Genomic DNA, 16194 nt, shown 5'->3' with positions numbered 1-16194 from the left:
ATTTTCTGTTTTTGGTCCATTTCAACCCTTAAATATTTTACAATCATCTCCAAAAGCAATAGTGTTCTATTCGGACCATAACCTCACCTCCATTTTCAATTTCGTGAGGATCAGACCACAATTGCGACCTGTAGCGTGATTACAAATTAACATGGCCAAACGGACGAACGGACATACATAGCTAGATCGACTCAGCTCGGCGAGATAGGAAGATCCATATATAGTTTCCTATGTCCGAAACCATTACTTCGAGGTTTTACATAATTTTCGGCCCAATCCAACACATAGTGTTGTAGGGTATAAAAATTACTAGTACAGATACCCCCTGCTTTGAATTGATATGAGAGTCCTCTCATATTTTCCAATCGAAGTGGTGACTTATTGTAAAATTTGATGAAGAATATTTTTATACCCTCCACCAGTCCATGGAGGGTATATTAGCTTTGTCATTCAGCTACAACTCCATGAAATATTTATGATAGACCGTACAATATATATTTTAGATCAGCGTAAATTTCTAAGACTATTTAGCAATACCCTTCTGTTCTAATCATGCTATCTTTCGAACGAATTGAGATAGAAGGCTAAAACACACTTTTGCATACAAGTGCATTTTGCCAATAGGCGGGTTAAGTTCGTAAGCGGGCCATGTCGGTCCATTTTAGCAGAGTTATTCACCAGAATCGTTTTAAATTTCGTATTTGAAGTTCGGAATCGGTTCTACAGCCTATGATAAAAAAAATTAAGTATGACGGAACGCGCCTTCGTGTAGCTCCCATATAAGGGGTTTCATTTGAAAGGTATTTTTATACCCTACACCACAAGGTGGTCAGGGTATTATGTCTTTGTTCATTTGTTTGTAACAGGCAGATGGAAACGAGATAAACCCATAGTTCCTTTTGATGATCTGCATAGAATCACATTCTGAGTCGATTTATGCATGTCCGTCCGTCTGTCCATATATTGGAGAAATTGGAGATAATCGGTCAAAACTTAGATATAGCTCCCATATATATCTTCGTCCGATTTGCCTTTTATTGTGCATCAAACGTGTAATATCAGCCCAAATTGTATGGAATTTTGCATATACACCCAAATTAGGCCTGAAAATTTGTATGTCAAATTTGATCGAAATCGGTTCAGATATAGCTATAGCTCCCATATATATTGTTCATCCGATTTGTTATTTTTGTCCACAGCCGCTGTAATATGCACTATGCAAAACAATATTTGGTGAAATATATCAAATACAGCTCAGAAATACATTTGCTAAATTTTATCGAGATCGGTTCAGATTTGGATATAGCTCCCATATATAACTTCGTCCGATTTACCTTTTATTGTGCACCAAACGTCTAATATTTGTCCAAATGGAATGGAATTTGGTACTTACGACCGAATTGAGTCTAGAAGCTAGTATGTCAAATTTGGTGAAGATCGGTTCAGATATAGCTATAGCTTCCATATATATTATTCATCCGATTTGTTATATTTGTTGCCCACAACCGTAATATGCACTCCGTAACAACGATATTCAGGGAAATATATCAAATACAGCTCAGAAATATATTTGCCAAATTTTATCGAGATCGGTTCAGATTTGGATATAGCTCCCATATATATCTTTAAAAGATACAAATGCTTCGGCATATTTAGTCCTTTGAACTTTAAATTATAATTATATTCATAGCGTGTATGATTGAATTGTCCCATAAAAACTTTTAATTGTTATGTGGAGCTCTACTTAATTAGCAAAGTGGTGTAGGGTATCATAAAGTCGGCCCCGCCCGACTTGAAGACTTTCTTTACTGGTTTTAATTTTTTATGTTCCTTCAAAATGGTGGATAGTATTAGATGGTGGAGGGTATTACCCATAACTATTTTTTTTTTTTTTTTGTTGCGCAGTGTTATCAAGTCTCAAAGGAAGTGGTAGTTTTCAGGCGTAATTGATTTTATGACAAAGATCAAAATTTGACTGATACATTTAGATCATTTTTACGAACTTAGAGAACAAAAATAAGTGTAGTTGGCACATTTTTTTAGCACAGCCCAACGGAAGTTTCAAATTTCAGCTTCATTTTACTTGAGCTCCACTGATTTAAGCCGTTCATGGGCTTAAAATTTTCTTAAAAATGTGGTATAAATAATAAAATAAATCATTCATCATAAGCTTAGCTTTGTAATCTTGTTTTCCTTATCTTCGCTTTTGGTTAAAGATACACGCCTAAAGAATATCTTGTTATAATTGTTCTATCGCTATAGAGAATTTTTTCAAAAAGTATTTCAAAATTAAGAAATAATATTTTTTGAATTAATTTTATCTTCAATTTTTAATAAATTTTTGATTGGCCTTTCTAAAATAAAATATTTTTCGTCCGCCATTGAAAGGAAATAACTATTAAATTTATATTCATATTACTGAAAAAAATATTATCTCACAAAAACACCCCCATTGCATTCCGTCCATATTACCATTCCCCCTTTAATCTCACAACAATGCAAGAAGCTCGTTAAAAATTGAAATCCAATACAATGAATCAATTTTCTAATTTGTCTCTTCCTTTACTTTCCGCTTTTGTTCTTCTTTGCTGCTCTCTGTTGCGTTTTTTATGGTCGTGGAAAACGCCAATCTGCAATGACGATGCTCCTTTTAACCAACGGCCAAAAAACAAAAAAAAAAAAAAAAATACTCAACCAAATGACAAACAAACGGATACACTACCAATCAACTAACCTACCAACAACCAAAAAAAAAAAACCCCATTGCTGTATCGAAAAAATAATGCAAAAACAACAATGCTGTCGAAACCCTTACAACTTGCAAACATATGTATTGCGGCTAACCGTAACAACAATGACAACAACAACACAAACCCCAACTGCAACTACAAATGTTACTGAAACCCCGAACAACAACAACAACAACGACGAAAAAATAGCCAAAAGAAATATCGGAGCCATCATCATCAATAGAGCATAATATTATCGAACAGCCAGTGTATAGCGGAAATGAAGAAAACGGAAATGGCGGAAATGACGATTATCACAGTAGCAGCAGCAGTGCCAATGGTGGTGGTGGTGGTATCAATGGCAACGGCCACAATGGCATCAATGGCAATGGTAATGGCCACAACGGTGGCGGTAATAACAAATCGGGTATTACCAATAATAATGGCGGTGGTATTGGCAACGGCATTGGCCGAGGGAGATTCATCAAAAATGGTCGTAACAACGGCAATGGCAAACATGCAACACACAAAGCAGCTTCCACCGCCGATGATATGGGTAACGGAAACGGAAATGGTCATGGCAATGGCCACGTTAATGGGAACGGTAACGGCAATGGTAATGGTAATGGAGCTGCTGGCGGCGGCATAAATACAGCCGGTGTTCTTAGCAATAATGGCGGCGGCGGTGGTGGTGGTCTCTCGGTTATGGGTGGTAACGGTGATGGTGGCGGTGGCGGTGCGGTAATTGTCGATTTCGATGATCAGACAATTTACGCTGAACCAGTGGAAACAACTGAATTTGCGGTTTTCGAATCAACAACCATGCCGACCACAACACCAATGACCACAACAACACAAGCACCAAGTAAGTACATAAATAATTATCAATATTCGTATGTACATGTATGTGAAATTTTGTATAAAATTCAAACACACACTTCAAGTGGTGAAAATCTAATATCTTTGAATTTTAACAATTAATGAAGTGAATAATTTTGTAAAATTAACAATGCGATACCCTACACCACTCATTTTTTGGGTTAAAGTTCTTGCAGTTCTGATAGTTGCAGTTATTTTGCCCAAGAAAACGAATACCTCTAGGTATTGGAATATTGTTTTCAAACTCTTGTATCTTTTAAATTCGGACTTGCATTGCCCATTTGGTGCACAATTAATTTGAAATCGGATAAAAATATATATGGGAGCTATATCCAAATCGGAACCGATCTCGATAAAATTTGGCAAAGATGTATTTGATATATTTCCCTGAATATCGTTGTTACGGAGTGCATATTATGGCTGTGGGTAACAAATATGACAAATCTGATGAACAGTATATATGGGAGCTAAAGCTATATCTGAACCTATCTTCACCAAATTTGACATACTAGCTTCTAGACTCAATTCGGTCGTAATGTATTTCTGAGCTGTATTTGATATATTTCCCAAATATTGTTGTTACAGAGTGCATATTACGGCTGCGGAGGACTAAAATAGCAAATCGGATGAACAATATATGTCAAAAAATTGATTTAATTTGGCATACTTATTTTCAGGCCTAAATTGGTTGTATGTGCAAAATTCCATACTGATATTACATGTTTGATACACAATAAAAGGAAAATCGGACGAAGATATATATGGGAGCTATATCTAAATTTTGACCGATTATCTCCAATTTCATGAGGGTTCGTCCTTGGGCCAAACAAATGATTTGTGCAAAATTTCATCTAGATAGGGCAATAAATGCGAACTGTACTCTGTTTACAAAAATAAATGGACAGACGGACAAACGGACGGACGGACATGCATAATTCGACTCAGAATGTGATTCTATGCAGATCGTCAAAAGGAACTATGGGTCTATCTCGTTTCCATTTGCCTGTTACAAACAAATGCACAAAGACATAATACCCTGACCACCTTGTGGTGTAGGGTATAAAAACAGATTAATTCAGATAAGCATTCTGTCGCTTCGTAATTTTGCTTAGACATGATTATATTACCTCTAGTAGGTTTGGTATTAAAAATGGGACACATTCAAAACCCATTCATTAATTGGAAGAGATTACAGAATATCTCACTGCAACAGTTTGTGAAGCTAGATCGTCTATTATGTATGGACCATACATAACGGCACTTCCTAATTTTAGGGCCTATACAGCGTGAGGTGAAAAACTGTAAACCAAATTCAGACTACTGTCATTTCTAAGCCACTCGTCCGACAGCTGTTAAAATTATTCCAGTGACAGCTCGTTATATTGTTTACAAGCGTACAAAAGCATTTTGGTGAGAATTTTCCAGAAAAAAAGTTATTCGTGATGGAGTTCAAGCGTAATAGTGTGATTTCTTTATATTTTGCTGGAAACCCACAAGTGGCTATCGTAAGAGCATTCATTAATTGGAAGAGATTACAGAATATCTCACTGCAACAGTTTGTGAAGCTAGATCGTCTATTATGTATGGACCATACATAACGGCACTTCCTAATTTTAGGGCCTATACAGCGTGAGGTGAAAAACTGTAAACCAAATTCAGACTACTGTCATTTCTAAGCCACTCGTCCGACAGCTGTTAAAATTATTCCAGTGACAGCTCGTTATATTGTTTACAAGCGTACAAAAGCATTTTGGTGAGAATTTTCCAGAAAAAAAGTTATTCGTGATGGAGTTCAAGCGTAATAGTGTGATTTCTTTATATTTTGCTGGAAACCCACAAGTGGCTATCGTAAGAGCACTCCATCATTTAAATGTGAATAAATCTTTTGTGTCTCGTACTATCGCTCCTTACCGTCATACTGGTAGCGTAGCCCGACGTCAAGGAAGTGGGCGGAAGAAAACAGCAACATCAGCAGAAATGGTTCGAAAAGTAAAGCAGCGACTTGGTCGAAACCCGCCTCGCAGTGGCCGAAAAATGACTCGTGAGACATATTTGCCATTCGGCAAATATTGAAAAATGAATTCGGTGTAAAGCCATTGAAATTCCAAAAAGTGCAAGAACTTACACTGCAACAGAAAGAAACTAGACTCAAAAGAGCTAAAGAGTTGCTTAGCTTGGCCGAAAGTGGTGAACTGCCGAATTTGGTTTTCTCCGATGAGAAAACATTCGTTGTCCAGCAATTTGCGAACAAACAAAATGATCGTGTTTACTTGCCAAAGAGGTCAGCTGAAAATGTGCACCTTCGGTTGGCCACCAGAACTCAAGCGCCGGCTATGGTGATGGTATGGGCCGCCATAACAGCCGAGGGTCGCTCTCCGCTCGTATTAATCGACCGCGGCATCACAATAAATGCCGAATATTATCGCGAAAATATTCTGGAGGGTGTGAGACCTTAGACATTCCAACAGGACTCAGCACTTGCCACCCAAAAATGGTTACCAAATTAGGTTCCTCGCTTCATTTCCAGCGCACAACGGCCACAAAAATCTCCGGATACCAATCCGTTCGACTATTGTGTCTGGAGACTTTTGGAAAGCAAGGTTGGCACTAAAAAATACCAAAGTGTCGATCACCTCAAGCAAGCGCTTCGTCGGGAATGGTCCAAAATACCGCAAGGCAAAAGTGTGTGACGGATGCACTGGCCGTTTCAAGGCCATAATTCGTGCCAAAGGTGACCAATTCGACTAATCTAAATTTATTCTAGAATTTGACGCTATTCCCGACATTTTTTGCTTTCATTCAATAAAATTTAGAAAAAAATGTAAAAATGATGGCGTTTGACTTTGTTGCAGTTTTTTTTTTCACCCTTTATATATGGGAGCAATAGCCATACCTGAACGGATTTTCACCAAATTTGATTTACTTGCTTCTGGACTGAAAATCGAGCGGATGTGCCAAAATTCAGGTCATTTGAAATGATATTGGCAATTTGGTGCACAGTTAACCGGAAATCGGTCGAAGACATATAACAATTTCAATAAAAAAAAATATTGTATACAAAATTTCATCTCAATCGGATAATAAATACGACCTTCATTTTGTTTACAAAAATACATGGATAGACGGACAGATAGATCGACGTGCATGAACATCCTCGAAAATAACCATGTGTCTATCTCACTTCCTTCTCCATGTTACAAACAAATACACAATAGCATAATACCCATACCACTTTCTGCTGAAGGGTATAAAAAACGACTAATACCTAGTCGTCGCAAAAAATATTAATTTTCCAGTTTTTAGTTGCTTTGAAGTTTTCTGTCGCAATTTCCAACCAAATCAGCTGTAAGTATACATTTCGGCTTCTCAGCGGGCAGGTTAACTCTTCGTGAAAAATATTCAATGTAGGTCTATTTTTTGATTAGGCCCCACATAACGGTACCTTCTGATTTTCGGTGAAGTCTTCAAGTAATTTAGGGTCAGTATTGGCGGGTCCATGTAAGGTTTGATAAGTTTCGTTGTTTCAACTTATAGCATCGTTTTAGAAATTATCACTTCCATCACAATAAATATCATAGATTTTAATTCGCTTTAATCACATGCCCGTTTCATGTACATACATATCAAATACTAAACATTTTCTCTGGCATAACAGAATAGAATGTAACACCATTGACATTCCGATATTTGTAAACATGATTAAAAATGCAAATAATGATGTAATTTCACGGCACACAAACATATTTTTGCCACACTTTCCTTTTCCCAAAACCTGGCAGCGGTTTTTGGAGTACATTTTCAAAATTCGTTACACTACATCAATTCATTAAATCCATCATTTAAAAGTTATAAATTACTACATACATGTGTACACACACACTCACCATAACTATGGGGGGGTGAGAGAGAATTTAATTTTCGAAAATATTCATTCAATTGCCGATTATGAGGTTTACTTTGCATTTTGTTGGCGGCGTTACATTATCTCCAACCCCCCCGCATAGCACTGAAATATTTGAGCAGATCATGTATTACACACAAATAAACACTTTAAATGCACATATGTGTAGATATAGAAAAATATTGAATTATGGCAAATGTTGTGACTTTATATTTGCCATACATTATTGATGACGGGAAAGTTTATTATTATTATTATTTTTTTTTTTTTTTTTTGAAATGATGTCATTAATTTTTAAGCAATTATTTATTTCATGTTGTGTTTTGGCAGGCAAAATTAAATTGTGGTCTATTTTCGATATGTGGTTACATTTTGTCATATGGAAATTAATTTATGGTTACACGGATGAAATTTCATTAAGAAAATTAAAAAAATAAATGTTGATGGGGAGATTAAAAGCTTTCGATAATTGAAAAAGGGAAAATCCACAAGTGGAGCGGGCTATTACTTTTCATTTTTAATAGTTATCGATTTTTTTTTTTAAATTTGGCTTAAACATTTTTTGTTGGGTTTGTGTGCTACTTAACAAAATATTAAAATTTGTAAGTTAATTTCAAATATCATTAAGGGCTGCCAATCTTCTTCTATATCTATAAAAGAGGAAAATGTTTGTATGTTTGTTTGTTTGTAATTTATGGACTCGAAAACCGCTGAATAGATTTTCCTGAAAATTTCCATATATACTGCAACATCGCCTGAAAGTAACATAGGCTATATACATTTTTGAATTTCCACTTGGAACTGGAGATGCAGCATCAGAATCGGAGATACCTCCCAAAAATTTAGATTTTATATGCACATATCTATTGATTGGTTGAAGATACAGTCTACAAATTTGGAATACGTAACGAAATTTGGAACAAAAATAAGTTTGCCAAATTATATTGTTATCGGTTCAGATTTGGATATAGCTCCCATATATATTTTCGACCGATTTCGTTCATTTGATGCCTCAAACACAATATGAATGTTCGATTCCAATGAAATTTGGAATGTGTGACGGGATTTAATCCGAAAATAAATTTGTCAAATTATATTGAAATCGGTTCAGATTTGGATATAGCTCCCATATATATTTTCGGCCGATTTCAAGCATTTGATGCACCAAACACGCTATGTATCCCCAATTTCAATGAAATTTGAAACGTGTGATAGATTTTATCTAAAAAATTGATTTCCCAAATTATATTGAAATCGGTTCAGATTTGGATATAGCTCCCATATACATTTTCTGCCGATTTCATGTATTTGGTGGACCAAACACGACATGTATTTCCAATTGTAATGAAATTTAAAATAAGTAACGGAATTGGGAGCCAAAATGAATTTGTCAAATTAAATTGAAATCGGTTCAGATTTGGATATAGCTCCCATATATATTTTCGACCGATTTCATGTATTTGATGCACCAAACACGCTATGTATCTCTAATTTCAATGAAATTTGGAATGTGTAGCGGAAATTAAAACAAATATACATTTGTCAAATTATATTAAAATCGGTTCAGATTTGGATATAGCTCTCATATATATTTTCGACCGATTTCATGTATTTTAGGCACCATACACGATATGTATGTTCGATTCCAAAGAAATTTGGAATATGTAACGGGATTTTGATTAGAAAATAAATTAGTCAAATTATATTAAAATCGGTTCAGATTTGGATATAGCTCCCATATATATTTTCCGCCGATTTTACATATTTGATGCACAAAACACAATACGTATTTCCGATTCCAACGAAATTCGGCATGAGTGGCTAAATTTGGTACAAAAATAAATTTGACAAATTATATTCAAATACGCTCAGATGTGATTATAGCTCCCATATATATACTCAGCCGATTTCACATATTTGATGCACCCAAAGCGAGAGAGACAAAATCTGGCTCCAGAAAAAATTGCCAAATTATATTGAAATCAGTTGAGGTTTGGATATAGCTAACATATATATTTCGGCCGATTTCATACATATTATGCACCAAACACGATATATATGACCGATTCCAATGAAATTCAGAATGTGTGGCGGAATTTGGTTAAAATAGTAAATGTGACAAATTAATTGGAAATTAGTTAAGATTTGGATATAGCTCCCATATATATATTCTCGGCCGATTTCACATATTTGACGCACCAATTTCAATGAAATATGAAAGGTGTGGCGGAGTTTGGTGTAAAAGTAATTTTTTTAAAATTATATTTAAATGGGATCAGATTGGGATATGATTTTAATAAGAACCATTGACCCACAACGCCTTAGGCTAACACTAAAAAACAACACAACAATTGATTTGAAATACGCTTATTACGGCGATGTATGTAGCTATCTCGAATTCACTAATTGCAAATAGAAATGCCACTCTACTTAAAAAAATTGCAGTTTCCTGCACGCTTGGTATTTGCTATGAAATAAATAAATCCAAAGGATAAACCCTTCGTGTATTCATGTCATGTTACTGCTTTTGTAATGATTTTGTTTATTAACGCATTAAATTAGTGCAATATTTTTTTTTTTAATTTTTAAATTTGTTTTTCGTTATCCAACATATATTCGTAAATAAAATTTTGAATGCATATAAAATCAAAAGGGGTAGCGAAGCGCACCGGGTTCAGCTAGTACTTCATTAATTCAACAAATCAGCAATAATATGTGTCGATGGAAAATCTTAATTGTATTTTCTAATAACCTTTTAAAATACAATATTGTTGCTACACAGAGAGTGTTATGACATTAAGAAGACTTGGAACAGCTCTAGTTTAGTAAAAACTAAGAAAAGAAGTAGGTATTTGTCCCCTGATTCATTCATTAGCATTCAAATGATATATTGACCAAATCGGATTAGCAGATCTGGGTCTAACCCTTGGACCCGGACATTCTGGGTAAAAATATCTACCTCTGGATACTCTACTCAAGCAAGTTCCCGCTACCTCCATAGAGGAAAGAAACAAAGAGTGAGACAGATGAGAAGCTTCAAAATTTTACCTTTTATCGTTCGCTTATTGAAAATTTTGTAACTTTATCAATTGTTAAAATTAAAGATAAATTTTGTAAAAGCTCTATAAGTACAAAATGTTATTACATTTTAGAACCTTCTTTCAACTCATTTTCAAAACCACTTCTTCTCTGATTGCACGCACAAACATGGGAAATTTTAAGATTCTAGTCCTAAAAGCTTAGAACACAGCTTACAAAATCACAGTGTTTCATTGTTTAGTTTCAGTGTTTAGTACGTTTTGCTTAAAACCAACACGCTACCATATATCCCGCAACAATAACTCTGTGCGAAAAAAATTCAATTTTTTCGATAACTACGGGGAAAATCCACCAGATTATGAAAGAACAGCAGATTATGAAAGACACTTGTATCGGCGTTTTAAAAGGTTTCACTGAAAAGTAATAAATATAGGGGGTAAAAGTTCCACCCTCTGCCACACTTTCTTGAATTTTCAGATTAAAATTCCTCGGAATCGTTGACGTATAGGTATACAGGGTGAGATGAAAAAGCTGCAACAAAGTAAACGCCATAATTTTTAACATTTTTTTTAATTTTATCTAATGAAAGCAAAAAATGTCGGAAATAGCATGCAAATTTAGAATAAGTTTAGATTTGTTCGAATTACTCACCTTTGGCTCGAATTATTGTCTTCAAACGCCCAATGAAACCGTCACACGCTGCCCTAATGTTGCCCTGCGGTATTTTGGTCCATTCCAGGCGAAGCGCTTGCTTGAGGTGATCGACACTTTGGTATATTTTATGCCAACCTTGCATTCCAAAATCCGGAGATTTTTGTGGCCATTGTGCCCTGGAAATGCCAAATAAAGCGAGGAACCTAATTTCGTAACCATTCTTGGGTGGCGAGTGCTGAGTCCTATTGGAATGTCTAAGGTCTGCGGCCAAAATGTTTGCGTGTCCAAGGCTTTAATAAACCCTCCAGAATATTTTTGCGATAATATTCGGCATTTATTCTGATTAATACGAGCGGAGAGCGACCATCGGCTGTTATAGCGGCCCACAATATCACCATGGCCGGCACTTGAGTTCTTGTGGCCAACCGAAGATGCACATTTTTAGCTGATCTCTTTGGCAAATAAATACGATTATTTTGTTTGCTGGGCAACGAATGTTTTCTCATCGGAGAAAATCAAATTCGGCAGGTCACCACTTTCGGCCAAGCGAAGCAACTCTTTAGCTCTTTTAAGTCTATTTTCTTTCTGTTGCGGTGTATGTTCTTACACTTTTTGAAATTTCAATGGCTTTACCCCGAGCTCATTTTTCAATATTTGCCGAATGGAATATTGCGATATGTTCAGCTCACGAGCCATTTTTCGGCCACTGCGACGCGGGTTACGGTCAAGTAGCTTCTTTATTTTTCGAACCATTTCTGCTGATGTTGCTGTTTTCTTCCGTCCACTTCCTTGACATCGGCCTACGCTACCAGTATCACGGTAAAGAGTGATGGTACGAGACACAAAATATTTATTCACATTTAAATGCTGCAGAGCTTTTACGATAGCCACTTGTTGTTTTCCAGCCAAATCTAAAGAAATCACACTATCACGCTTGAATTCTATCTCGAATAACTTTTTTTTCTGGAAAATTCTCACCAAAATGCTTTTATGCGCTTGTAAACAATATAATGAGCTATCACTGGAATAATTTTAACAGCTGTCGGACGAGTGGCTTAGAAATAACAGAAGTCTGAAGTTGGTTGCAGGTTTTTTTATCTCACCCTGTACAGATGTCATCAGTAATCTAAATGTCAATTTTCAGAATTTTATATCTGTCTCTTCATTCAATACCAAATATAGTACCATTCAGTACTTTTCGTACAGTTATAGTACAAATTTCCGTTACCACCTCCATGACATCCGTGATCATGTCCATCCTAGAGATGAACGCGGTCCTAGTACCGAATTACAGATGTCAAACGCTGTTTGTTCTGTTCAATTATATTATTATTTGTACTTTTCGTATACTTGTAGTACACATTTCCGCAACCTATTTATCCCGAACTTACCACCAGCGGGGACCCCTATGCATATTTTTTAAATTCCAGCTTTATTCGTTCACCTTATACCAAACTATTCCAAAATTTAGTACAGTTTGCACACATTTCCAAAAACTACCTTCATATACCAAAGTTACGTTCCAACCTTGATTTTCATACAAATATTTTTAGGTTTTTGCACTATCCGTTCATATGATAACAAATGGCCAAAGCTTAAAAAATTGGTACCATTTTAGAACTTTTCATAACCTTATAGTTCAAATTTCCAAAAAAGAAAACCTTTGTTACATCTATCTTTCAATCCATCGTTAACTCTAATTCCAAATTCCAGAATTCTAGCTCATTCCATTTATCCAATACATAGAATTCAATTGTTAGTACATTTTAGTACTTGTCGCACCCTTTTCCAAAAACCCAGCCTGATCACACGCCTACGCACCAACTTTTGCGTTTATTCTAGTTCAGTCAGCGAGTTATGTTACAACTCTTTTGTCCCAACTAGAACGCAATCGTGAAATCGGTATTGTGAAATGATAACAAGTTTTTACATGTCTACAATTGAAGAAATGCTTGTGGAGGGCATGAGGTTACTACAAGACGGCGCTATATGTCATACAGCAAGATAACCAACTCAATTGCTGCAAAAGTCACTTCCCAGTCGCGTTATTTTGCGTTTTGAAGACCAGAATTGGCCGCCTACCTCGTGCGATTGAAAACCCTTACATTTTTATACCATACACCACATAGTGGTAAGGGTATTATGTCTTTGTGCATTTGTTTGTAACATGGAGAAGGAAACGAGATAGACCCATAGTTACTTTTGAGAACCTTCATAGAATCACTTTCTGAGTCGATTTATGCATGTCAGTCCGTCTGTCCGTCCGTCCGTCTGTCCATGTATTCTTGTGAACAAAATGCAGGTCGCATTTATTATCCGATTGAGATGACATTTTCCAAACAATATTTTTTTGGCCCAAGGACGAACCCTATTGAAATTAGTGAGAATCGGATCAAATTTTGATATAGCTCCCATATATATCTTCATCCGATTTCGGGTTAAATGTGCACCAAATGTCCACTATCAGTCCAAATTACCTGAATTTTGGCACACCCAACCCAGTTCGGCCTAGAAGCAAGTATATCAAATTTGGAGAAAATCGGTTCAGATATAGCTATAGCTCCCATATATATCTTTCATCCGATTTCGGGTTAATTGGCCACCAAATGGCCAATATCAGCCCAAATGGCCCGAATTTTGGCACATTTGCCTTAAAGCAAATACAACAAATTTGGAGAAAATCGGTTCAGAAACAGCTATAGCTTCCATATATATTTTTTATCCGATTTGGTGTTTAAGCCTCTCACATTCGTAATATGCACTCCACAAGAATGATATTTGGTTCCAGATAAAAGATACAGCCCAGAAATAGCTGTTTGTAATTTTATCGAAATCGGTTCAGATTTGGATATAGCTCCCATATATATCTTCACCCGATTTCGGGTTAATTGTGCACCAAATGGCCGATATAAGTCCAAATGGACTGAATTTTAGTACATCGGACCAAATTCAACCTAGAAGCAAGTATATCAAATTTAGTGAAAATCGGTTCAGATATAGATATAGCAACCATATATATGTTTCATCCGATTTAGTGTTTTAGTCCCTTACATTCGTAATGTTCACTCCACAACCGTGATATTTGGTACCAGGTATTAGATGGAGCACAGGAATAGCTGTTTTAAATTTTACCGAAATCGGTTCAGATTTGGATATAGCTCCCATATATATCTTCATCCGATTTCGGGTGATTGACCACCAAATGGCCGTAATAGCATCACTTTTGGCAAATCCGACCGAAACCAGCTTAGAAGCAAGTACACCAATTTTAGTAAAAATCGGTTCAGATATAGCTATAGCTCCCATATATATCTTCATCCGATTTCGTGTTAATTGTGCATCAAATGGCCAATATCAGCCCAAATGGCATGAATTTCCATTGGTGTAGGGTATCATATAGTCGGCCCCGCCCGGCTTTTGAGCTTTCCTTACTGGTTTCTTTCCAGCTTTTTGAAGTTGGTGGTATATGCGAATAAGCCGATGACAACTCAAGCTCTGAAGCTCTACATTACATTGATATTTGGAGATAAAATGTAGCTTAAGTTGTTTTTTATATCAATTAGCGGAATGCGTCAATATTTGTGGGCTATTTCGATGCCTTTGCCTATATAATATTTGTCATGAAAACGTTTTACCCATAAAATTTTAAAAACATCAGATAGCACCAAATTAGGCTAATATTTGTTCTATTTTTTTTTAATGGAGGTTAATAGTTTTGTAAAGTTTGCGTAGAAATAATTTTCTTGAATGCAGTGGCGTAAAGCTAGCCTTTTCCAGACAGCTAAGTACAACTTCATCCAAGTCGAGAATAATTTCGCATAATTCGCATGTTATGCAAATTTATTTATACCTTACATTTCCCCTCTTCTCAGTCATTGACCAAAAAGAAATGAATTTCTTAATGACCAAATGCATGAACGAGTAGATCGCCATTAAATCAACAACAAAAATAATAACACCATTCATAAAAATGTCAACGTCGAGTATATATGTGACTCAGAGACATTGATGGCCAACTGCACTGGTAGTCATGGTAGTGATATACAGCCAACAGACAACCGGCATGTACAACATCATACATATACGTAGATTCGTTGAGTATGACGATTGCATTGATGATAAATGTATGAAGGCATCAGCAACGGACATCCGTTTTGGTGTTGTTTAACATGGATGTTGTTAATGTTGCCACCATGTTCACCAATGTAAACCAATTGAGTTGAGGATATACGCACGCAGAAACACGTACATGAAGAAAACATGTGCATGTATGTGTGAATAAGCATTGCTTGGACATTGGTTACGATACAATGAATAGTATATGAGTTGATGAGAAATTACTTGGATAAGTTATATATAAATCATAAAGATTACGTCGAATATTTTGAAATTCAACTAGCCTATGAATGGATGCAATCTAAAATGTTGATTTACGCCAATAATTTGGATATTTATTGTCTTTTCTATTTTATCCGTATTACTCACTGTTGGGGTAGTAGGAAGACACAGTGTGTTATATGATGATAAAAGATCAAATTGTAGCTCATGTCATAAAGATCATATGTACATAAGTTCTATCAAACTTCACCTGCAAGGTTAAAATCGTCACGGTCTTATCATATTGTTCTGCAAATTTTCAAATATTTCAAACAGAAACTAGAGGCAGATGCTTTCAGTACTCCCTTAGTATAAATTTTCCGTTATAATATCAGCATTTAAGTACCTTCTTTAGTCATCTAAAACTACAGGTTTTGTCAAAAAAATATAACTTCGTAAGGTGTTATCAGTCACCGAAATTCTGCTAAATGCCAATAAAATTTAGTGAGGTATATTCTAAATTTGGAGTCCTAGCTTCAAGGAATCAGTATTTCAGTCATATATAGAATAGTACCAATTTTCATAACTGGAAGTTTGGTATTGAAAAGTCTAAAAAGCAAAGTCGAATTTTGCCAGCGTTTAAAATTGTAAAACCTATTTTCTTCATCGATTTAG

The 16194-nt window shown here is 35.7% G+C and overlaps 1 protein-coding gene across 3 annotated transcripts in view; it reads left to right on the top strand.

Moving 5' to 3' along the window:
- The window catches only part of LOC105262498 (uncharacterized), a 433330-nt gene that overhangs the window by 397569 nt on the left and 19567 nt on the right, over window positions 1-16194 (top strand). For all 3 annotated transcript variants that reach the window (XM_059128635.1, XM_059128637.1, XM_059128636.1), the window contains one exon: window positions 2940-3594. In XM_059128635.1, coding sequence (XP_058984618.1) covers window positions 2940-3594 — 655 coding nt within the window. The remainder of the gene's footprint in view (window positions 1-2939; window positions 3595-16194) is intronic.

Source organism: Musca domestica, unplaced genomic scaffold (genome assembly GCF_030504385.1).
Source record: "Musca domestica strain aabys unplaced genomic scaffold, Musca_domestica.polishedcontigs.V.1.1 56, whole genome shotgun sequence".
In the NCBI taxonomy this organism is placed as follows: Eukaryota; Metazoa; Arthropoda; class Insecta; order Diptera; family Muscidae; genus Musca; species Musca domestica.
This window is presented reverse-complemented; position numbering and strand designations above follow the sequence as displayed.